At 42.7% G+C, this 25,903-nt stretch overlaps 1 protein-coding gene across 1 annotated transcript in view; it reads left to right on the top strand.

Moving 5' to 3' along the window:
* The first annotated feature begins 21,701 nt into the window (after nucleotides 1–21,701).
* LOC106563158 (matrix metalloproteinase-17) overlaps nucleotides 21,702–25,903 on the top strand; it is a 91,754-nt gene continuing 87,552 nt past the window's right edge. The window contains exon 1 of the mRNA XM_014128425.1: nucleotides 21,702–22,284. Coding sequence (XP_013983900.1) covers nucleotides 22,093–22,284 — 192 coding nt within the window. The 5' untranslated portion in view covers nucleotides 21,702–22,092. The remainder of the gene's footprint in view (nucleotides 22,285–25,903) is intronic.

Here is a 25,903-nt window from a genome sequence, read left to right as displayed (position 1 = left end):
CCTTCACCTGTGCCTGAGGTCCTGAGCCCTCTGGAGCAGGTTTTTGTCAAGGAGCTCTCTGTACTTTGCGCCGTTCATCTATCCCTCGATCCTGACTAGTCTCCCAGTCAATGCTGCTGAAGAACATCCCCACAGCATGATGCTGCCACCACCATGCTTCAAATCAAATCAAAGTGTATTTGTCACGTGCGCCGAATACAACAGGTGTAGACCTTATAGTGAAATGCTTACTTACAGGCTCTAACCAATAGTGCAAAAAAGGTATTAGGTGAACAATAGGTAAGTAAAGAAATAAAAACAACAGTAAAAAGACAGTGAAAAACAGTAGCAAGGCTATATACAGCGGCGAGGCTATAAAAGTAGCGAGGCGACATACAGACACAGGTTAGTCAGGCTGATTGAGGTAGTATGTACATGTAGATATGGTTAAAGTGACAATTTATTTATATATATTTTTTATTTATTTCACATTTATTTAACCAGGTAGGCTAGTTGAGAACAAGTTCTCATTTGCAACTGCGACCTGGCCAAGATAAAGCGTAGCAATTCGACACATACAACAACACAGAGTTACACATGGTATAAACAAAACATACAGTCAATAATACAGTAGAACAAAAGAAAACAAAAAGTCTATATACAGTGAGTGCAAATGAAGTAAGTTAAGGCAATAAATAGGCCATGGTGGCGAAGTAATTACAATATAGCAATTAAACACTGGAATGGTAGATGTGCAGAAGATGAATGTAGAGGTAGTAGAGATACTGGGGTGCAAAAGAGCAAGATAAGTAAATAAATACAGTATGGGGATGAGGTAGGTAGATAGATGGGCTGTTTACAGATGGGCTATGTACAGGTGCAGTGATCTGTGAGCTGCTCTGACAGCTGGTGCTTAAAGCTAGTGAGGGAGATATGAGTCTCCAGCTTCAGAGATTTTTGCAATTCGTTCCAGTCATTGGCAGCAGAGAACTGGAAGGAAAGGCGGCCAAAGGAGGAATTGGCTTTGGGGGTGACCAGTGAGATATACCTGCTGGAGCGCATGCTACGAGTGGGTGCTGCTATGGTGACCAGTGAGCTGAGATAAGGCGGGGCTTTACCTAGCAGAGACTTGTAGATAACCTGTAGCCAGTGGGTTTGGCGACGAGTATGAACCGAGGGCCAACCAACGAGAGCGTACAGGTCGCAATGGTGGGTAGTGTGGGGCTTTGGTGACAAAACGGATGGCACTGTGATAGACTGCATCCAGTTTGTTGAGTAGAGTGTTGGAGGCTATTTTATAGATGACATCACCGAAGTCGAGGATCGGTAGGATGGTCAGTTTTACGAGGGTGTGTTTGGCAGCATGAGTGAAGGATGCTTTGTTGCGATATAGGAAGCCGATTCTAGATTACATTTTGGATTGGATATGCTTAATGTGAGTCTGGAAGGAGAGTTTACAGTCTAACCAGACACCTAGGTATTTGTAGTTGTCCACGTATTCTAAGTCAGAGCCGTCCGAGCAGGTGCGGGCAGTGATCGATTGAATAGCATGCATTTAGTTTTACCTGCGTTTAAGAGCAGTTGGAGGCCACGGAAGGAGAGTTGTATGGCATTGAAGCTCGTCTGGAGGTTAGTTATCACAGTGTCCAAAGAGGGGTCAGAAGTACACAGAATGGTGTCGTCTGCGTAGAGGTGGATCAGAGAATCACCAGCAGCAAGAGCATCATCATTGATGTATACAGAGAAGAGAGTCAGCCCGAGAATTGAACCCTGTGGCACACCCATAAAGACTGCCAGAGGTCCGGACAACAGGCCCTCCGATTTGACACACTGAACTCTATCAGAGAAGTAGTTGGTAAACCAGGCGAGGCAATCATTTGAGAAACCAAGGCTGTCGAGTCTGCCAATAAGAATGTGATGATTGACAGAGTCGAAAGCCTTGGCCAGGTCGATGAATACGGCTCCACAGTAATGTCTCTTGTCGATGGCGGTTATGATGTCGTTTAGGACCTTGAGCGTGGCTGAGGTGCACCCGTGACCAGCTCTGAAACCAGATTGCATAGCGGAGAAGGTACAGTGGGATTCGAAATGGTCGGTAATCTGTTTGTTAACTTGGCTTTCGAAGACCTTAGAAAGACAGGGTAGGATAGATATAGGTCTGTAGCAGTTTGGGTCTAGAGTGTCACCCCCTTTGAAGAGGGGGATGACCGCGGCAGCTTCCCAATCTTTGGGAATCTCAGACAATACGAAAGAGAGGTTGAACAGGCTAGTAATAGGGGTTGCAACAATTTTGGCAGATCATTTTAGAAAGAGAGGGTCCAGATTGTCTAGCCTGGCTGATTTGTATGGGTCCAGATTTTGCAGCTCTTTCAGAACATCAGCTATCTGGATTTGGGTGAAGGAGAAATGGTGGGGGCTTTGGCGGGTTGCTGTGGAGGGTGCCGGGCAGTTGACCGGGGTAGGGGTAGCCAGGTGGAAAGCATGGCCAGCTGTAGAGAAATGCTTATTGAAATTCTCAATTATAGTGGATTTATCGGTGGTAACAGTGTTTCCTAGCCTCAGAGCATTGGGCAGTTGGGAGGAGGTGCTCTTATTCTCCACGGACTTTATAGTGTCCCAGAACTTTTTTGAGTTAGTGCTACAGGATGCAAATTCCTGTTTGAAAAAGCTAGCCTTAGCTTTTCTAACCTCTCTAGGGTATGTGGGACGAAATCGTCCCACCTACTCAACAGCCAGTGGAATTGAGTGGCGCGATATTCAAATACCTTAGAAATGCTATTACTTCAATTTCTCAAACATATGACTATTTTACACCATTTTAAAGACAAGACTCTCCTTTATCTAACCACATTGTCCAATTTCAAAAAGGCTTTACAACGAAAGCAAAACATTAGATTATGTCAGGAGAGTACCCAGCCAGAAATAATCACACACCCATTTTTCAAGCTAGCATATAATGTCACAAAAACCAAAACCACAGCTAAATGCAGCACTAACCTTTGATGATCTTCATCAGATGACACTCCTAGGACATGATGTTATACAATACATGCATGTTTTGTTCAATCAAGTTCATATTTATATCAAAAACCAGCTTTTTACATTAGCATGTGACGTTCAGAACTAGCAAACATACCGAAAACTTCCGGTGAATTTACTAAATTACTCACGATAAACGTTGACAAAAAACATAACAATTATTTTAAGAATTATAGATGCAATCGCGGTGTCAGATTTTAAAATAGCTTTTCGGCAAAAGCACATTTTGCAATATTCTGAGTAGATAGCTCGCCATCACGGGCTAGCTATTTTGACACCCACCAAGTTTGGCACTCACCAAACTCAGATTTACTATAAGAAAAATTGGATTACCTTTGCTGTTCTTTGTCAGAATGCACTCCCAGGACTTCTACTTCATCCACAAATGTTGTTTTGGTTCAAAATAATCCATAGTTATGTTCAAATATCCTCTGTTTTGTTCTTGCGTTCAAGACACTATCCGAACGGTGACGCGCGGACGCGTATCATGACAAAAAAATTCTAAATATTCCATTACCATACTTCAAAGCATGTCAAACGCTGTTTAAAATCAATTTTTATGCGATTTTTCTCGTAAAATAGTGATAATATTCCGACCGGGAAACCCTGTTTTCGTTCAAAGACTCAAAGTTGAAAATGGAGTCGTCTCGTGCACGCGAGCCCCCGTCTCATTGTTCTCAGATCGACCACTATCCAAATGCGCTACTGTCATCATTCAACGTTCTGGCGCCTTCTGAGAGCCTATAGGAGCCTTAGAAAGTGTCACGTTACAGCAGAGATCCTCTGTTTTCAATAGAGTGTAGAAGGCCAAGAAATGGTCAGAGAGGGCACTTCCTGTACAGAATCTTCTCAGGTTTTGGCCTGCCATATGAGTTCTGTTATACTCACAGACACCATTCAAACAGTTTTAGAAACTTTAGGGTGTTTTCTATCCAGATCAAACAATTATATGCATATTCTAGTTTCTGGGCAGTCCGTTTTTTATCCGGATGTGAAAATACTGCCCCCTACCCTAGAGAGGCTAACTGCCTGTGTATATTTGTTCCTAATTTCCCTGAAAAGTTGCATATCACGGGGGCTATTCGATGCTAATGCAGAACGCCACAGGATGTTTTTGTGCTGGTCAAGGGCAGACAGGTCTGGAGTGAACCAAGGACTATATCTATTCCTAGTTCTACATTTTTTGAGTGGGGCATGCTTATTTAAGATGGTGAGGAAGGCACTTTTAAAGAATAGCCAGGCATCATCTACTGACGGGATGAGGTCCATGTCATTCCAGGATACCCCGGCCAGGTCGATTAGAAAGGCCTGCTCGCAGAAGTGTTTTAGGGAGCGTTTGACAGTGATGAGGGGTGGTCGTTTGGTTGCAGACCCATTACGGATGCAGGCAATGAGGCAGTGATCGCTGAGATCTTGATTGAAAACAGCAGAGGTGTATTTGGAGGGTGAGTTAGTTAGGATGACATCTATGAGGGTGCCCGTGTTTACGGATTTGGGGTTGTACCTGGTAGGTTCATTGATAATTTGTGTGAGATTGAGGGCATCAAGCTTAGATTGTAGGATGGCCGGGGTGTTAAGCATGTCCCAGTTTAGGTCACCTAGTAGCACGAGCTCAGAAGATAGATGGGGGGCAATCAATTCACATATGGTATTGAGGGCACAGCTGGGGGCAGAGGGAGGTCTATAGCAAGCGGCAACAGTGAGAGACTTGTTACTGGAAAGGTGAATTTTTAGAAGTAGAAGCTTGAATTGTTTAGATACAGACTTGGATAGTAATACAGAACTCTGCAGGCTATCTTTGCAGTAGATTGCAATACCGCCCCCTTTGGCAGTTCTATCTTGGTGGAAAATGTTATAGTTAGCGATGGAGATTTCAGGGTTTTGGGTGGTTTTCCTAAGCCAGGATTCAGACACGGCGAAGACATCCGGGTTGGCAGAGTGTGCTAAAGCAGTGAGTAAAACAAACTTGGGGAGTAGGCTTCTAATGTTAACATGCATGAAACCAAGGCTTTTACAGTTACAGAAGTCAACAAATGAGAGCACCTGTGGAGTGGGAGTGGAGCTAGGCACTGCAGGACCTGGATTAACCTCCACATCACCAGAGGAACAGAGGAGAAGTAGGATAAGGGTACGGCTAAAGGCTATACAAACTGGCCGTCTAGCACGTTTGGAACAGAGAGTAAAAGGAGCAGGTTTCTGGGCACAATAGCAAAGATTCAAGGCATAGTGTACAAAGGTAAGGTAGGATCTGAGTACATTGGTGGTAAACCTAGGCATTGAGTAATGATGAGCGAGATATAGTCTCTAGAGACGTTTAAACCAGGTGATGTCATAGCATATTGTCATGACTGTCCTGATCAGGTCAGGGTACAGGAGACCACCACCCTACAGATTATCTCCCAAAACCCCAACAGAGGAGGAGAAAACTAGGGGTCTGAAGATGTGGGGGTTTTATGACCCCTCACGCCATAATAAACCTTAGGCCACTGAGAAATTCCTTTGTCCTCTCACTATGGAGAACTGGCCTCAGAACATTAAAACATGCAATAAAGGGACTTTGGAACAATGGTTTCCGTCAGCCACAATGGTGGTCATGACGAGAGGTGGAATATGAAAATGTATGTAACTTTTGAATTGTTATTAAAGGTTAAGAGATGACGTTATTATGAAAACATTGTACCTTTAAGAGTTTTCCCAGTATATGCCTGATGTTTATACATTGTACGTTGTGTGGAAAATATCCAAATCAAAGAGAATGTTTTGGTAAAGATGAGATGTGAAGGTAGTGTCTAAAATAGGATTTTAGTCAAATCTAGGCCTTGCCCCTTTACTTGGTCCGCCCAGAGAATTGCCCTAAAGGCGGTTACGCCCACTTCTGACCCTAGGGTATAAGACAGGAGAGTGAAGAATTAGCTAAGGAAGACTAAGTGACCCCAAGCTGCAGCTAAGGTCCAACAAAGTCAACGAACCCCAAAACGAAACACAAGGTTGAAGACAAAGAAATCTTTTTCTACACGAGCTACGGACGAGTAGCTGTGTCTAAGCGGGTGAATTCAAGCCGAACCACACTCTCCATTGAATCGTGGTATATACACCGTTCGAGTCCGAAGCTGTGAGCTCTGAGCTACAGAGCTGTCTGTCCTCAGAAGACCCCTTTCAGATCAAGGGCGAGGGATCAGACCACTTAGCCAAGAAGGACACTGACATCGTGAGGACAACCAGAGAGTTGCGCCGGAGAAGTGCGTCATTGAGAAGCCTAAACGACACACGCGGAGCTTCCCACCTGAGACCTCCAACACGTAATTACATCATTATATTCTGACCCATAAGAGCGGCAGTTCGGGGCAAGGCTAGGTTTAAATAAGCATGGCTGACAAATGAACCCAAATGTATATTTCTCTCGTGTACTTTCTTGATTTCTCTCTCTTTTAAATCCCCATTTTGGGTAACATGCGCCATAGTGTGTTGGCCCGTTATACTAAGTCCTAATCAATATCTAGACTGTGTTTTGTGTATGTGTATTTTTATCATCATTTTAGCTTGCTAGTAAATAAATAATCAACTAAGATCGGTGTGGTAAACTCATTGGTGAAGCCCGGGTCCGTGCAGATTCCCGGATTATGCGACGTTCAGAATGAGACTGTAGAGGAAATTGATTAATTTAGCGACTGTTGTAAAATCGATATTCTGATATCCTTTGAGTTAATTTGGGAAATAGAAACTCAATCAAAATACTGTTCCCATGGTGCCCCAGGTTGATGAGTTAATAATTGCTTGATTCATCGCTTAATTCATTTAATCTCGCAATTATAAACCGTTAATCATTCGATGAGCAACAGTCGTCACATTAACTAATACAACGTCACGACAATATGTAGGAGGTGGAACAACATGGTCGGTTAAGGCATATTGAGCAGGGCTCGAGGCTCTACAGTGAAATAAGACAGTAATCACTAACCAGGACAGTAATGGACGAGGCATATTGATATTAGAGAGTGGCATGCGTAGCCAAGTGAACATATGGGTCCAGTGATTGGTTGGGCTGACTGGGGACACGCGATTCAGACAGTTAGCAGGCCGATGCTAACAAGCTAACAGTTAGTAGGCCGGGGCTAAACAAGCTAGCAATTAGCAGACCGGGGCTGGCAAGCTAGCAGTTAGCAGACCGGGTTAGCAAGCAAGTAGTTGGCAGACCTGGGCTAGCGGTTAGCAGACCGGGGCAGGCAAGCTAGCAGTTAGCAGACCGGGGCTAGCAAGTTAGCCTTTGGGGGACGTCGCAATGGGGGTAAGTCTGTTTTTGCCTCTTCGTGCGGTGACGTCGATAGGCCAGTCGTGGAATTAGTAGGGTTCCAAGTAGCTCTAGATAGCTAGCAGGCCGGTAAGCAGAATGGGCCTTCAGCGGACGTCGCGCCTGAGGGGCCTGTTGGAATCCTCGGGCAGATTATGTCGGTATTCCAGTTGTAGAGGATCGGCGGGGTTCAGTGCCTCGTACCGGCAGTAGAAGGGGTCCGGATATTGTAGCCCAGGAGTGGGCTTCGGTGGTAGCACAGGAGCCCTGGCCGAGCTAGCTTCAGGCTAATTGGTGCTTGGTCCGGGATGGAAACGCTAGGGGTAGTCACCCGGGATTGCGGTTGGCTAGTTGCGAAGATCCAGATGAAAATGTTCAGAGTTTGCAGTAGGAATCTGGGGATGTGGGGGGGGGGGTAAAATATATAAAATAATAATAGGTCCGTTATGCGAACTGGCGAGAGCTTTCCGAGCTAAAGGTTAGCTGATGACCTCTAGTTTGCTGACTGATAGCTGGCTAGCTTCAGTTGAGGGATTCCAGATCCGAAGTAAATAGAAATACTTTAGGAAAAAAAACAGATCCACGCCACATTGGGTGAGGCGGGTTGCAGGAGAGTATTTAGAAGTTGAGGTTTAGGAAAATATTTTTAAAAGATATGCGAAGAAAAATATGTAAAAAGATATATACAAGGGACATGACAGGACAAAGACGTCTGACTGCTACGCCATCTTGGAAATTATATGCATATGCATATATGATGAACAGAGAGTAGCAGTAGCGTAAGAGGGGTTGGCGGGTGGTGGGTGGCGGGACACAATGCACACAGCCCGTTTAGCCAATGTGCGGGAGCACTGGTTGGTCGGGCCAGTTGAGGTAGTATGTACATATGTACATGAATGTATAGTTAAAGTGACTGTGCATATATGATAAACAGAGAGTAGCAGCAGCGTAAAAGAGTGGTTGGGGGGGGCACACAATGCAGATAGTCCGGGTAGCCATTTGATTACCTGTTCAGGAGTCTTAAATGACTAAAATGTATGGCTTGGGGGTAAAAACTGTTGAGAAGCTTTCACCATAAAGATGGTGCCAGCTCCAAGTGTGACGCTTGGCATTCAGGCCAAAGAGTTCAATCTTGGTTTCATCAGACCAGAGAATCGTATTTCTCATGTTCTGAGAGTCCTTTAGGTGTCTTTTGGCAAACTCTAAGCGGGCTGTCAAGTGGCTTTAACCTGTTTGGGATAGGGGGCAGTATTTTCACGGCCGGATAAAAAACATACCGATTTAATCTGGTTACTACTCCTGCCCAAAAACTAGAATATGCATATAATTAGTAGATTTGGATAGAAAACACTCTAAAGTTTCTAAAACAGTTTGAATGGTGTCAGTGAGTATAACAGAACTCATATTGCAGGCCAAAACCTGAGAAGATTCTATACAGGAAGTGCCCTGTCTGACAATTTGTTCTCCTTCTAGGGCATCTCTATAAAAAAAACAGCATCTCTGCTGTAACGTGACATTTTCTAAGGCTTTCATTGGCTCTCAGAAGGTGCCAGAAAGTGGAATGAAAGCTCTCCAGTCTCTGGGCGAAAAACAGCAGGAGTTTTTGTGAGTGGTCTTGCTGAGAACAATGACACTGTAGCGCGCGTGCACAAGACGACTCCATGTTTTTCTTTCAGTGTTTGAATGAATACAACGTCGCCCGGTTGGAATATTATTGCTATTTTACGAGAAAAATAGCATAAAAATTGATTTTAAACAGCGTTTGACATGCTTCGAAGTACGGTAATGGAATATTTTGAATTTTTTTGTCACGAAATGCGCCGGCGCGTCACCCTTCGGATAGTGACTTGAACGCACGAACAAAACGGAGCTATTTGGATATAACTATGGATTATTTCGAACCAAAACAACATTTGTTGTTGAAGTAGAAGTCCTGGGAGTGCATTCTGACGAAGAACAGCAAAGGTAATCCAATTTGTCTTATAGTAAATCTGAGTTTGGTGAGGGCCAAACTTGGTGGGTGTCAAATTAGCTAGCCGTGATGGCCGGGCTATGTACTCAGAATATTGCAAAATGTGCTTTTGACGAAAAGCTATTTTAAAATCTGACACCGCGATTGCATCTATAATTCTTAAAATAATTATGTTTTTTGTCAACGTTTATCGTGAGTAATTTAGTAAATTCACCGGAAGTTTGCGGTGGGTATGCTAGTTCTGAACATCACATGCTAATGTAAAAAGCTGGTTTTTTATATAAATATGAACTTGATTGAACAAAACATGCATGTATTGTATAACATAATGTCCTAGGAGTGTCATCTGATGAAAATCATCAAAGGTTAGTGCTGCATTTAGCTGTGGTTTGGGTTTTTGTGACATATATGCTTGCTTTGAAAATGGCTGTGTGAATATTTTTGGCAGGGTACTCTCCTGACATAATCTAATGTTTTGCTTTCGCTGTAAAGCCTTTTTGAAATCGGACAATGTGGTTAGATAAATGAGAGTCTTGTCTTTAAAATGGTGTAAAATAGTCATATCTTTGAGAAATGGAAGTTTTTGCATTTTTTAGGTATTTGTATTTCGTGCCACGCTATACCATTGGATATTGGTGAGGCGTTCCACTAGCGGAACATCGGTCCCTAACAGGTTTAATTAATAAATGGATCACTAGTTCAAACAATGCCACTTAACCTGTTGGGGCTAGGGGGCAGTATTTGCACGGCCGGATAAAAAACTTACCTGATTTAAACTGGTTACTACTCTTGCCCAGAAACGAGAATATGCATATAATTAGTAGATTTGGAAAGAAACCTCTAAAGTTTCTAAAACTGTTTGAATGGTGTCTGTGAGTATAACAGAACTCATATGGCAGACCAAAACCTGAGAAGATTCCATACAGGAAGTGCCCTGTGTGACAATTTGTTGTCCTTCTGTTGCATCTCTAACGAAAATACAGCATCTGTGCTGTAACGTGACACTTTCTAAGGCTCCCATTGGCTCTCTAAAGCCGCCAGAAAGTGGAATGGGGTGTCTGCTGTCTCTGGGCGAAGAACAGCAGGAGAATTTGTGAGTGGTCAGCCTGGGGACAGTGACACTGGAGATGCGCATTCACGAGAATTCTCAATTTTTTTCTTTCAGCCTTTGAATGAATACAACGTTGCCCGGTTGGAATATTATCGCTATTTTACGAGAAAAATCGCATGAATATTGATTTTAAACAGCGTTGACATGCTTCTAAGTACGGTAATGGAATATTTTGAATTTTTTTGTCACGAAATGCGCTCGTGCGTCACCCTGCGGATAGTGACCTGAACGCACGAACAAAACGGAGCTATTTGAATATAACTATGGATTATTTGGAAGCAAAACAACATTTGTTGTTGAAGTAGAAGTCCTGGGAGTGCATTCTGACGAAGATCAGCAAAGGTAATCCAATTTTTAGTGAGTCCCAAACTTGGTGGGTGTCAAAATAGCTAGCCGTGATGGCCGAGCTATGTACTCAGAATATTGCAAAATGTGCTTTTGACGAAAAGCTATTTTAAAATCTGACACCGCGATTGCATAAAGGAGTTCTGTGTCTATAATTCTTAAAATAATTGTTATGTATTTTGTGAACGTTTATCATGAGTAATTTAGTAAATTCACCGGAAGTTTTCGGTGGGTATGCTAGTTCTGAACATCACATGCTAATGTAAAAAGCTGGTTTTTGATATAAATATTGATTTGATTGAACAAAACATGCATATATTGTATAACATAATGTCCTAGGAGTGTCATCTGATGAAGATCATCAAAGGTTAGTGCTGCATTTAGCTGTGGTTTTGGTTTTTGTGACATATATGCTTGCTTTGAAAATGGCTGTGTGATTATTTTTGGCAGGGTACTCTCCTGACATAATCTAATGTTTTGCTTTCGCTGTAAAGCCTTTTTGAAAATCGGATAATGTGGTTAGATTAACGAGAGTCTTGTCTTTAAAATGATGTAAAATAGTCATATGTTTGAGAAATTGAAGTTATAGCATTTTTGAGGTATTTGTTTTTCGCGCCATGCGATTCCACTGGCTGTTGACTAGGATGGGACGCTTGCATAAACTGTATCTTATACCATCTATTGCATCTTGCCATTGCCGCACGGCCATCGCTCATCCATATATTTATATGTGCATATTCTTAATCCATCCCTTTAGATTTGTGTGTATTAGGTAGTTGTAGGGAAATTGATAGATTACTTGTTAGACATTAGTGCACTGTCGGAACTAGAAGCACAAGCATTTTCCTACACTCGCATTAACATCTGCTAACCATGTGTATGTGACCAATAAAATTTGATTTGATTTGTTTCTAGGCCCACACCTCTTCCCCGTCTCATCGTCGGCCAACCGGCGTACACGCTGAGGCGCCTCCTGAAAGTTTGACCGCGGGGCAGGGGATTCCAATACCTGGTTGTCTGGGAGGGTTATGACCCGCAGGAGAGGTGCTAGGTCCCCGCTAGGGACATCCTGGACCCAGGTCTCATTGCTGAGTTCCAACACCGGCACGCCCATCTTCCTCATTATCCCCATTGTATTTATACCTGTGCTCTCTGTTTGTCTGTTGCCAGTTAGTTTTGTTTCATCAAGCGTACCAGCGTTTTGCCCCCGTGCTCCTGTCTGTCTCTAGTCCCTGTTTTCTAGCTTTCCCGGTTTTTAACCATTCTGCCTGCCCTGACCCTGCCTGTCGTTCTGTACCTTGTCACACCACCATGGATTACTGACCTCTGCCTGCCCTGACCCTGAGCCTGCCTGCCGTTCTGTACCTTTCAGACTATGCTCTGGACTACTGACCTCTGCCTGCCCTTGACCTGTCGTTTGCCTACCCCCTGTTTTTGTAAAAAACTTTTGATACTTCGAAACTCTGCATCTGGGTCTTCTCCTGAACAGTGACAGGTGGAGTGTTGTAGAGATGGTTGTCCTTCTGGAAGGTTCTCCCATCTCCACAGAGGAACTCTGGAGCTCTGTCAGAGTGACCATCGGGTTCTTGGTCACCTCCCTGACCAAGGCCCTTCTCCCCCGATTTCTCAGTTTGGCCAGTCGGCCAGCTCTAGGAAGAGTCTTGGTGGTTCCAAACTTTTTCCATTTAAGAATGATGGAGGCTACTGTGTTCTTGAGGACCTTCAATACTGCAGAAATGATTTGGTGCCCTTCCCCAGATCTGTGCCTCAACACAATCCTGTCTCACAGATCTATCGACAATTCCTTCGACCTCACCTCATGTGGGACCTTATATAAACAGGTGTGTGCCTTTACAAATCATGTCCAATCAATTGAATTTACCACAGGTGGACTCCAGACAAGTTGTAGAAACATCTCAAGGATGATCAATGGAAACAGGATACACCTGAGCTCAATTTCAAGTCTCATAGCAAAGGGTCTGAATACTTATGTAAATAATCATTTTTATTTTTAATACATTTGCAAAAATGTCTAAAAACCTGTTTTTGCGATGTCATTATGGGGTATTGTGTGTAGATTGATGAGGGAAAAAATGTATTAAATCAATTTTAGAACAAGGCTGTAATGTAACAAAATGTGGAAAAAGTCAAGGAGTCTGAATACTTTACGAATGCACTGTACATCATCCAACGAAGTGCTTACTTGCAGGTTCCTTTTCGACAATGCAAACAACAATTAGAAATAATAAAAGATAAGAATATGAACGTAAAGTAAATGGAAATCAAATTGAATAATTTTATTATAAGTATAATACAGGAAGGTACAATTTATAGTCTAATATTTACATGTGTTTTGGGGAAGGGGGATGGGGGGCAAGTGTAGAAATTTAGCAGTGTAGTAAGAGTCTAGTAGTAGCAGCAGTTGTGGTGTGTGTGTGTGTGTGTGTGTGCGTGTGTGCTGAGGTGCGGAGAATCAGTGCAGGTGGTCAGTCCAGTTCAAGTGTTCAGCATTCTGATTGCTTGTGGATAGAAACTGTCTCTGAGCCTGTTGGTACAGTATCAGACCTTATACTCCTTTACCGTCTGCCCAACGCTAAGGGAGAGAACAGCTCGTGGCTGGGGTCTGTGGGGTCCTTCCTCAGGCACCGTACGGTAAAGGAGTATAAGGTCTGATACTGTACCAACAGGCTCAGAGACAGTATGGGAGCACGTTCATGGTCCCAGGGATGTACTGGGCAGTCTTCACCTCCTGCTGGACGCCCTTGCGGTCATGGACGGAGCAATTCCCATAGCAGGCTGCGATGCAACCGGTCAGGCCGCTCTCAATGGTACAGCGGTAGTATTTGGAGAGGTCCCGGGGTAGCATGCCAAATTTCTTTAGCTGACTTAGAAAGTAGAGACACGGTTGCGCCCTCTTGACAAGAGTGGTGGTGATGATGGTCAATTAAAATGTCCTCTGTGATGTGGACGCAGAGGAACTTAAAACGTGTGACTCTGTCTCCTGCAGTCCCGTTGATGTGGATCGGGGCTTGTTCCCTCCTCTGCTTCCTGAAGGAGTACTCAACTTACACAAGCACAAATGCACACACTCCGCGAGATTGCAAATGGAATCAGAGGACAATCTATGGTGTGCATTATTTGTTTTATTCAGTGTGTGTGCTCCCACTGGGAATGACAAGGGGGAGGTGAGCAATGAGATTACCTCTCTGCTGGTACAGGCAAGCCTCTCTCACAGGCAGCAGAGTACTACGTCCAATCTAGAAAACATCTCTCACAGAGAGACGCACCCGAGAAGGGGTTACATTAGAGTCTGATTAACATGAGGAGATAAGAGGTGCATATGTATGGCGCATGTGTATATGTCCTCTGTCTGATTTCAATTTCCCAACGCTGATCTTCTTCAATTAGACACCAGCGATGAAGGTGGTGGGGGTAGATGGAATGGGGGGGGAAACGTGTATATCCACGGCTCCGAAGCGTGAACGTTGTTACCTGCCGTCTCGAGCCATCTCTCACTGAGAGTATCAGATTTCATTATGCGATGTCGGCTTTTGGTTAAGGCCGGAGATTTAATCAAATGAATAATCATCCGGTTGCCACTAATGATGAATCACAGAGCATTCGCCGATCGTTTTGCATGTCACAAAGGCAAAACTGCTAACACAAAGCACTTGGTGCATAGCGTGGCGTGTCTGGTGTGAAATCAAAAGTCAAATGTGGAGATCCATGGATTAAATATGGCCTCTGGTGAGTGGTACTGCTTACCCAGAAGGAGAATCCTCCATGTCCCCTGCTTCTATTCATCACGCTTAATCCATAAACGTACCATAAATCAGCTTTGGAGCTTAATTTGATTAATTAGCTAATTAATTAAAGGCAAAATGATTGAGAGAATGCCTGGATGAGAGTCTGTTCCACGGGATGCTAACACATGGTTTTTAGACTCTCGTAAATCCATCAATTTATATTTAGATAATAGATAGAGCACTGCCCAGCAATATACATTGAACAGATAATAGATGAAAAATGGCTAGGAAGAAAAACATGGATATGGGGCGTGGCGTTATAAGACAGGAGAAGGAGACTTTCCACTAGGTAATAAAATAGTACTGTAGCTAAAATATACAAGTGGTGGAGAGGCAGGGCTTTCTGAACAATATAGCTACATTGAAATTATGCAAGGAATGAGGAAAAGCAGAATTGATCATTCTTCAGAGATGTGTGAGAGCGCTAGCTAGCTAGCTAACCCACCTGCGGCTCTTGCAGAGGAGGGGGGAGAAGAGAGGGTTCCTAGTATTGGTCTAAATCATTGATGGCTTACTCTGAGAACCTGCAGATCAGAGGAACAAGGTCCTAACACAGAGCGCCGTTTCACATTAAAGGAGTCGCAGGTAGAGGGCTCTCTGAACTGCTGCTGCTGCTGTTAAACCTTATGGTAACCGACACCAATGGATGTGAGAGGCCTAGGTGGGAAGGAATACTACTGCATGCTGAATGGCTGTTTCTAAAAGAGACAATGCAGGGAAAGGAAGATGAGCAGAGTAATGGGTGATAAGGGTCTATGTTTTTTTAGGGGATCAACTTGAATAGATCCTTCATGGATCACAAGAGACATGGCAAAGCCATTTCCCCCAGGGATTACTGATAATAAACATCTGAGATTGGGTTGCAGAAGGGTTACCATCATTAATGAATGCATGTCAGTATGGTAATAGGTCAACTATTGATGCTGCCTAAGGTGCTGCCTGATTTCCCCAAGGGTGTATTCACTTGGGCATCTCAACCTGTAACCTCCCCTTCTCCTCTTCCCCATCATCCTCCACCTCCTCCTCCACCTCATCCACCCCCACCTCCTCCTACTATCCTGTTCCTTACATTGTTGGCCTCATTTATTTTTTATTTAACCTTTATTTAACTAGACAAGTCAGTTAAGAACAAATTCTTATTTAAAATGACAGCCTACCCCAGCCAAACCCTCCCCTAACCCGGATGACGCTGGGCCATTTGTGCGGCGCCCTATGGGACTCCCGATCACGGCTGGTTGTGCTACAACCTTCTGTGGTGGCTACCAGACGGAGACAAGCTGAAGGGTGACATTGAGGAGGCAGGGAGGGTTGGACACCGCGGCCCATAAATCAGATCCTGTCTCTCGGGAGGCAGACACATGACCCCCCCCCCCCCCCCCACGCCTAGACCCTGCATCAGTCCCAGCCACCCCTCATCAGCCACAGACAGCCCCAGTCTGATCCAATCTGGTACACGCTGACACGTATAACCCGTTTGATTTCCTCTCTTTGATTGAAAAACACAATCTCATCTGCAGGGAAGGCAGTTAAGTTTAAATGAAGACAATTAAGGTAAGGAGCACTGTACTCCAAAGGTTAGGCAAATATTGATATGGAGGTTTCATTTGGTCTCCTGGTCTTTCTCTGCATGTTAGCATGCTTTTCTTATGGGTTCCTTTCATGTATGTTCATCACACATAGTTGACAGTGTTGAAAGATCTACAGCATCTCATCAAATGAAACATGAAAAAGCCACCAGAAGCAGGGACCAATAGCTGTCTTTGGAATGTTTTCCCTGTTACCCACCATTTATCCCTATGGCTGACTCTATTGAAGATCAATTATTTTTTCCCAAGATAATTAATTGAAGATACTGTATGCCTATTGGCCCAATATCTCTGAAAGAAGAGTATGAGCAAGTCCCTGCATCATTATCTGATGTTATGGTTCGTCCATGTATAATAATCCCTATGGGTTTCGTCACACACACACACACACATCCAGGGATTGTCACGGAGGATATGTGTGTAACAAAAGGAAGCTTGACAGGTTGATAACAGCACTTACTTTCTTTTAAAAATGCTATAAGGTGCTTCCATAAAGCAGAATAAAAAACATGCATTAAAAGTACCAAAGCCAGACTCTCTCTCAGATAACGTGTAGTTCTTTTTTACAGCTGCACTGGACTGAATGTGAATGGAGGGAGAAGGCATGATCGGAATGAGAAAAGAAGACACGTTCTCCGGGTGGGGGGGCTGAATAAATGTGACTTCATGTAATCTGTATGTGCATCACAACAATGCAAGACGGCCTTCATACTTCAGGCTATCTGTGTCTTCAGAGAGGGTTCTGGGGTCTTGCTAAGTCTGTTGATGAATAACATTATAGCCTTCTGCAAGAGAGAATATAACACAGGAATCGGATAGTATGTGAGTATTTCTCATTAACAATGTAACTTCGACTTCTTGTGTGTGTATGGATCTATAGTATTTTTTATGTTCTACAGTATGCTATTGTCTTTGAGCTTTTTTGGTTATGCTTCAGTACACACACACACATACACACACACAGACCAAAAAAAAGCCAGAAAGTAGAAAAGCTGAAGATATTCATTAATGCCCAGTTGACATGTATGTCTGTTTGTAAAGACTGTAATCTTAACCTGTCCAATGGGAATGCCCATTAGGCAGCGCTGGCAGTGGAGATGTGGAATTCACCAGGTTGAGATGCACAGTGTGATAAACACAATTACAGGCAGACAGATACCGTCTCAGACACTGGCACCCAATTTCTTTATTTATATATAGCAAGGAAATATGTTAAAAAGTCCCTTGGCATGAATATCTCTACCATGAATATCCATACTCACAATAGACAAGATATAAACTGAAATGTAGACATGAAAACCTCATGTTCCTTATACATATCCCAGGCTTGGCCTGAGAGGTGAAAAGATGACAGGGTTAGGCATGGTGCCAAAACCTATTCCAAAAAGCCTTCAGATTGTTATCAATAGAATGTCTCTTCAATGTTCTGTTTTGTTAGACAAAGGCATTACATTGCCTTAGGTCATGTTTGAGGTAATGTTATGTAATCTCACCAAATAAGCAATGATTATGTGACATCATCGGGGTCGTAGCTACGTATGAGCAGATCGAGGTCCAGACCTCTGTAATTTGGTTGTGCATCCGCAGTTTCCCTCTTGTTATATGTCATTCACTCACAGTCACTCAATTAGCCCATATCTGTTAAAACATTTTAGATTGGTATATTAGTCTAGTTAGTCTAGCCAGCTATCTAAACTTGTAGTAATCATCAAGTTTTTAATTGTATAGCAATGCAGTAAATGCGCTTGAACTTTTTTTAAATTGGAAATTTGAATTGGAAACACAACACTTCAGAAACATTAATATAATGTTACAGCAAGGTCTGCGACTTGAGATTGTAATGCAAGGATATTACCCCTTGGCTCAGATAACTTAATACTGCTTTTGTTGGGAACTAATAAAGCATAATGTATTTTTATATGTTTCGGCCCTCAAGGCTTCAGATGAATGACAGTCAGACTGTTGTACCTGATCTGAATAGAAAATGTGGGAAGATAAGGTGTCTGTGTGTATTGGCAATGCATCTCTGGATAGCTTTAGGCCTCTTTTCACTCTTTTTGCATGAAATTGTGTTGATAATGATGGAGTCAAGGGTCAAACAGTCTGGTAGGAATTTTAACACCATCATAGAGACTGCTTAACCTCTCATGTTTTTCATTCAAAGGCTGTCTTTGTGCATATGATTTGAAACATTTCTGAAAAGTTTCAACAGACTATAGTTCAAACACGTTTACATTGTTATATTTGACATTTTAGTAATTCCAGAGCGACTTGAAGTAGCTATCGGCAAAGTCAGTGCTAGTTCACAAGGGGAAAAATCTGTCTGGGCCCTTGAGCAAGGCACTTAAACGTCATTTGCTCCAGGGGTGCCATACTGCTATGGCTGACCCTGTAAAACAACACATTTCACTGCACCTATCCAGTGTGTGACAATACAACATATATTTTCATTTAGTAGGAAAAGGTGTTAGTTCATGAAAGTCCCCCAAAAAAATTGTTGGGGAGGGAGGGGTGCTGTGGGATTATTTAAGATATTCTTTGAAGGGGTAGGGTTTCAGATGTTTTTGGAACATGAGAGGTAGCATAATACAGACATACATACACGTTTACATACAAAGCTTGGTACAATAGGGCTGTCACTTTATTAATTAAACGTGTTACACAGAGTCTCTCTCCTTACTGGTGACTTTGAACATCACAACACAAAGATGTCATAATTGTGTCTTTTATATTCACAACAACAAAGTGCTACTCATCTGCTATAGAAGAGTATGGATAATCTGATTGTCTGTTCTCCATTGCGAACCCTCTGATTTCGTGTAATTGTGATGATTTCTGCTTTTTTACGAATTGGTTTGTAGTTTTCTGTGATGTCTTTTGAAATGCCAGAGTAATGAGGGGTAGAAAATAAAACAGCTTCTGTATTTCAGAGGCATTCGCACTCTTTTCAGTCCAAAGAGTTTGCTGCTGGCGATATATGTATATTTAATTGGGTGTCAGTTGGCTCCCTGAACACTCACTTGTATATTCTGGGGGCTTCTGGTCTCTAACGACAACAAAAAAGCCATAACATGTATCACTGGTTTGCTAAATACCCCAACTGGTAAAAGATATTGATAATATCTATTTATGCTTTTATACAGGACACATACTTGAAATAGAGATCCATGGGTTCCAGAGGAATGGAGGAGTCCTAAATATTCTTTAAAGCTAGAATCCTTTGTTGCTACATCAATTTTGGGATTTATAAATGTATGATATACTGGTGGAAAAAGTACCCAATTTCTCATACTTAAGTAAAAGTAAAGATACCTTCATAGAAAATGAATCAAGTAAAAGTGAAAGTCACCCAGTAAAATACTACTTGAGTAAAAGTCTAAAAGTATTTGGTTTTAAATATACTTAAGTATCAAAAGTAAATGTAGTTGATAAAATATACTTAAGAATCAAAAGTAAAAGTAGGACCAGACGGCACAATTTTATTGTTTTTTTTAAAAAGCAAACCAGAAATCACAATGTTATTTTTTTATTTATTTATTGATAGCCAGGGTCACACTCCAACACTCAGACATAATTTATTAACAAAGCATTTGTGTTTAGTGAGTCCGCCAGATCAGTGGCAGTAGGGATGACCAGGGACGTTCTCTTGATAAGTGTGCGAATTGGACCATTTTCTGTCCTGCTAAGCATTCAAAATGTAACGAGTAATTTTGGGTACCAGGGAAAATGTATGGAGTAAAAAGTACAGAATTCTCTTCAGGAATATAGTAAAGTAAAAGTTGTCAAAAATATAAATGGTAAAGTAAAGTACAGATACTCCAAAAAACGACTTAAGGAGTACTTTAAAGGTATTTTTACTTAAGTACTTTACACCACTGATACTGTATACCCATTGATTCTTGAAGAATCTAACTTCGTAAAGGTTGAGAGCAGGGCCTAGCCTCGTCGACTTGTCAAACACGAATAGGTCCATGACATTGATGCGTAGTGTACTTCAAGAGATGTGAAGTTGAAATTCCTCGAGGCATGACTCGTGTAAAGAATCAGACACCAGTTGTTCTATACGTGTATATGTTTTTCTATAGATTAAACTTGAAGGACACAGAGAAATACTAAATAATGTGGCCTCATGAGCTTGGTTCAAATCTCATATCCAATCAAAACTCAAAATATAAGCTTGTTTTGCTCCAATGTTTGTAAACAATGTAAATGTAAACAAACGCTGAATAGCCTCAAAAGTCCTTGCATCAAAAGCTCTGTCTACACATTTGAGAATGCTTACATTTCTCCAGGCCATTCCCACAGCTTTTTACCAAAACAAAGGCAGCGTGGGTGTGTGTGCCAGACAAAAACATCAGTCAGATGGCTCTATCTATAACTGCAGGTTGGTGGTCCCTTACTGCATAACATCATTTTATAGGTACTGCAAGGCCCCATTTGTCAATAATTTCACAATGCTGTATAAACTCCCTAGTGCCCCTTTAAGTCAGTCATCCCCACAGTGCCTAACTCTGCAGAATTTGTTCAATGGAATGAGGGCACAAACACAGAAGGGCTTTACTAAAACATGTTAGTGTGCTTAGGTGTAAGAAGGATGCACTCTCCAAAATGTATGTTACAAATGTGTTATAACCATTTCCATCCTTGAGGAATGGGGATGGCTATAATGTAAAACATATATATTATTGTGTATCTTGATCATCTAGGGCTTCCTCAATGTTGATGTCCTTGGAAGAAGCCAGGTGATTAATACCAATAGACATGTCAGACAGAAGACTCAAGGTACCTATCAGGAAACAGATAAGTTATTACCCAAACTAGTCAACGCACCATCTGTCTAACCTTGGCAGACCCATGGCGGTTATAATTATCATTATATGAGGTCAAATATGACTAAATACCTCAACTTCGTAAAGGTTGAGAGCAGGGCCTAGCCTCGTCGACTTGTCAAGCACGAATAGGTCCATGACATTGATGCGTAGTGTACTTCAAGAGATGTGAAGTTGAAATTCCTCGAGGCATGACTCGTGTAAACAATCAGACACCAGTTGTTCGATACGGGTATATGTTTTTCTATAGATTAAACTTGAAGGACACAGAGAAACACTTAATCATGTGGACTGACTTCTGTTGACAGGAGCGGCGCAGTAAGGCGTAAAGGCTACCCACTGATTTCCCTCCGGTGAGACAGCGCGAACATGTTCTCTACAGTTTACACTCTGCCCAGTGCCCAGGCTTTCACCGCACCTTCTGTAAAACGTGAGAGAAACCTGGGAGCCGAGGCTTCCTTCATAGAGATACGTGTTTATAATACGGGCTAGTTCGCCCTGCAAAACAATACTTTTTTTCATTTGAACAAAATGCAGAGATGGCATCTCTGTTGCGCATGTATAGGCCTATCTGATGCGCACACTGTTGTGCCTGCAACTCTGAAACCGAGGGTCTAAAAAGATGTCACAAATGCAATACTATGCACATTCTAAGTGGACTGAATAATGCGCCTTTTGTATCGCCTCCTCCCATTCTGCAACTGGCTAAATTCCTCTCCACTCTCTCATCGTGCGTCTGTCTCAGTCTCTGACACACGGCGCAGGGAGCACGAGCCTATCTCCGTTTGCTTGTGTTACAGAGGGAATATTTAACGGGTTAATTTTCTTTGCCTCGTGGGCATATTGGATATTCTGAAATAAATGCAGACTCTTATGCCTGAAGTAGAAGTTATATTTTTTTGTAAATACTGGTAATCGTTGGCGTAATTGGGTGGTCCACCAAGGAACAGCAATATGACTGAGATGGTTTTTCAGGACGCGGATCTTGGTGAAAACGAACTGTTTAATGTTTTTAAAGGCATGTTCGGCTCTATGTGATATGTGTTTCATGTGTTTACGCGCAACAGTGAGGTAGACTTCTCGTCCAAATTTGACCGCATATCAGAGGGATCCGGAGCTGGGTGATTTATTTGGTGAATGCGGCGGCCAGGCTCGGTGTCTGAGCGCTGCAGGAGCAGCGAGTGGCGGGGCATGATTTCTCAAATGTTTCAGTTCGCGCGGCGCATTTGGATTATTTCTCCAGAGATGCTCCTGCTTCCCATGGTTTGGTTTTTATCACAGGCTCTTGCAGCACCATCTCTGACGGCCGAACAGATGGATATGGGGGTGGTAAGTGCCTATATTCTTCTGACACTTTACACGGAATATTTGAACATAGGCTACTGCAGTGGACACATTTTTTCTTGGTTAAATAGGCTATATAGCCTCCACAGTTCCTAGAATAATATAACGAAACTTTTATCCACATAGGCCGACAATAGGCTGTTGAAATAGGTTACCTCACATTAGTTCATTATCAGCATATCAAGACGATGCCAACTATGGTGTGTAATAGTAGTGTAACTACTGCGCATTCAGTGAACATTGAGAAATCATATAGGTTGCTTTTTATTGTAGCCTTATGGCATCAGTCGTTTAGAAACAGAAGATAAAAGGCAGAGTGAATAATTGGGAGTGAGTATTGTTTCCGTGTCCTGTAGTCTCCCAGGTGCATTTGCCTAATATATGAAACTAAATATTCAGTGAAATCAGTCTGACTTTCAGTAAATATTTTAATGGCAGGCTATCCATAATTATTTATTTGGACATCGTTCATGGGCTACTCTACAATGTGAGCGACTGCTCCGTCCAACCTGGTCTCAGAGCATTTAGTATTATTCTGTATGAAAATCCGAGACACTCCATTTAGTATGATATGTTACGTTTCGTACAAGCTTGTATGAGAGAAAATATCTCTGCATGATCCTCGATATCACTGTGCAGACCGTGTCAATATGTTGTCAATCTTGTATAAGATTATATTTACCCTGATTTATCATTTTTCACATGCACAATATGATGTAGGCTACAATTCCTATGACATATTACGCATACCGTGGCCACTTTACACGCATGGCACAGAACGATGAAGGAACGCTTTGAACTGTTTGTAAATGCAAATCAGAATCATGGCTGTCATTGCCTGCGGGCGGAGAGGTGAGAGAGGAAGAAATTGAAGAACGGTTGAAGAAATGCTACCAAAATGTAAGCAGATTTCAAACGCAATATCGCTCAAGAGTGTAGGCTAATTGCCCTGTAGGCTATGGAGCTCATGGAGAAGTAACCCCTGAAGACATGTTTCACTTTGAAATGGCATTTCTGAGTGCCTCAATAATTCTGCTCGCCACAGGAGCCACGGGGTGATGGTTATGCGATGGCGAGGATGCTCGCTCCTCTCAGCGAGTAGACAAAAATTGCTGCTTAAATAATCAGAGAAGTAATTTACACTTTACACAATCATCCAAGCATTAAATTAGTTGAAAGTCGAGAAATTCTATAAATGGTCCTCATTTATCCCTTAAAGAAGTTCTCCAACACCATTTCATTTAGACAGTACCATCAGAATAAAATAGTTCATTTTTTATGCAGGCTTGCATTCAAGAACCAGTACCCAAGCTTTATAATAATTTCCCCATTCTATAGAGAAGATTATTGTCCCCCAAAATACTTTTGTACAGTATTACAGTCATCTGTAAAATGTCCAGCCTCTACCTTACCCTCCCCACCCAAACTCTCTCTCTCTCTCAACACACAATATGCAGATCTTCCTCCCTATGTTATCAAAGTTAATTCTCTAGCATGAAGGCTGCGAGGGCAGAAGATGATCTTGTCTCACAGCTTTAGCCCATAAACAAGGGTCACACAAATGCTTTTTCATGTGCTGACCTCTACATGGCCCCCCTGGAGCCGATTGAGTGGTGTAGGTGCTGTAAGCGTGCACATTTAACGAAGCTGCATCATGTCTCTGTGGAGCTGACACATTCAACACAGTGGACACTCTAATTGCCCAGTGTTACTGTGTGGGCCAGGGCCTGTCTGGCACCATTACTGGGATGTGTCTGTACAGACAATGGCCAGCTTAGCGGGGTAATAAGTTGGCCAATAACTGAACCTTATTAATGTGGCACAGCAAGGAGGCAGAAGGCTTAGGCGGGATCGTTCTGCACTAGTGGCGCGCGGGTCAGCTGTTTGTTCACCCGCACCCGCCCACAAATGCTAATAACCCATCTGCAACCGCCCGAATAGGCCTATTTCATGTGGTTGAAATACTATCAGCTTTTATGATGGTGATAAAGATAGCACCTCTACAGATGGTATCTCACTGCACATTCGCATTCTCTCAAGATGTTGAAAGAAAGAAATCATATTTCTCCACTCTTGTTGGTGTGTCATTTTACTGCACGAAATGCTTAATTCTGCAGGAGTGAATATTAAGGCTATGTGAGACGTTAACCTACAGTCAGTGTCCAGATTTCAGTTTCAATTTAACCCATCTGAACAGTAGGCTGCGGTTCCCTTGATGTGCCGTAGGCCTATTTGAAGTCCCCTTCTTGTGACTGTCGAATTTGTATAGCGCTTCACAATCATCACACATCGTCTTAACCACCGCAACAAATCTTTCCTAAACATGACTTTTCTGGCCCTCCCTTCTCTTTATTTTCAACTCTCCATTTTGCAGCTTTTCTGTATTTGAATTAACCTTTGATATTGTTATTTTTGCCTCTGTGGATTTATGTTAGCTTTTTCTGCCCGTTCCCAAAAGCATTTGGCGATTGGCGTGTAGGCTATTTGGCGCGCGTACAGTTAGGCTCTAAATCTTAGGTTTACGCACCAATACCAGGTAGCCTAAAATAATGAACGAAAAACCTCAATGTAGCCTATAGATATAAATTGTTTTTTCTTTATTTAACCCGCCCGCCATCCACCCGCTCTTCATCCACACAATATTTATTGACCCTAAATCCGGCCGCCCTATGGATATAACCGCGGGGACTGCGGGTTATGAGTCAACCGGCGCATCATTAATCTGCACAACCAGCCCATCCACAACACAGGCTTCACAGCAGAGATGTGATCAGATGATTACACAGACGATTCAACGCGTGTGCTGGTGCATGTCGGTGTGTACTGGTGCAAGTTGTGTGGGTGTGCCTTTGGGTGTGTCCGGCTCAGCTGGGCAGGCTCAGGTGCGTAGAAGTTACCGCTGCGGGAGGGCATTGGTCAATACTCAGACAGACAGATGTAAAGACTTCTATCCCCTGGAGTGCCACCCCATCTCACCCCCTTCTGCAGCTGCTGGGATTAAAGACATGTTTACGTGGGGCAGGTGAGTGTGTTGCTCACTGATTAGGGTGGGAGGCCATTTCCCCTACTCAGCAGAACCATGTCTGAGACTGCTATTCACCAGGGGCTTGGGATAAGCCCCCTTCCAGACAGCCCACCAGAGACACACTAGACACTGTCTCGATGTCTGGGTTATTGTCATTGTACATCAAATGCAAAGTCCGATTGGTAATTTTGTAACATTCTAGGAATTGGGATCAAATGGACACATGCAAACTATAATCAGCACAATATGCTTTCTGCTCATCATATCATTTTTCCCCTGTGGATTTCAGTCTGCTGATACTGAGAGCCCTAACTCCCCAGTGGACAACTCTCACAGCTCTCAAGCATCTCTTTAGCTGTCATATAGACCAGTTGAGGAAGCACTGAGATTATGTTTTAATCAGCCAGCAAATCACTCCTGTAGAGGATGTGTATTTGCAGTAGAGAGAAAACAGCATAATTTGCCAAACTAGAGTTATTACCAGGGATGTACTGGAGGGTAAACGCAAGTAAACACCATTTACGCACCTTTTTATTTGTGAAATAGCGTTTACTCACCATTTTATTTTGTTAATGATCG

Source organism: Salmo salar, chromosome 11, assembly GCF_965601325.2.
Source record: "Salmo salar chromosome 11, fSalSal1, whole genome shotgun sequence".
Taxonomy (NCBI): Eukaryota; Metazoa; Chordata; class Actinopteri; order Salmoniformes; family Salmonidae; genus Salmo; species Salmo salar.
The sequence above is the reverse complement of the archived record's forward strand: the minus strand, read 5'-3'. Positions and strand labels throughout refer to the sequence as shown.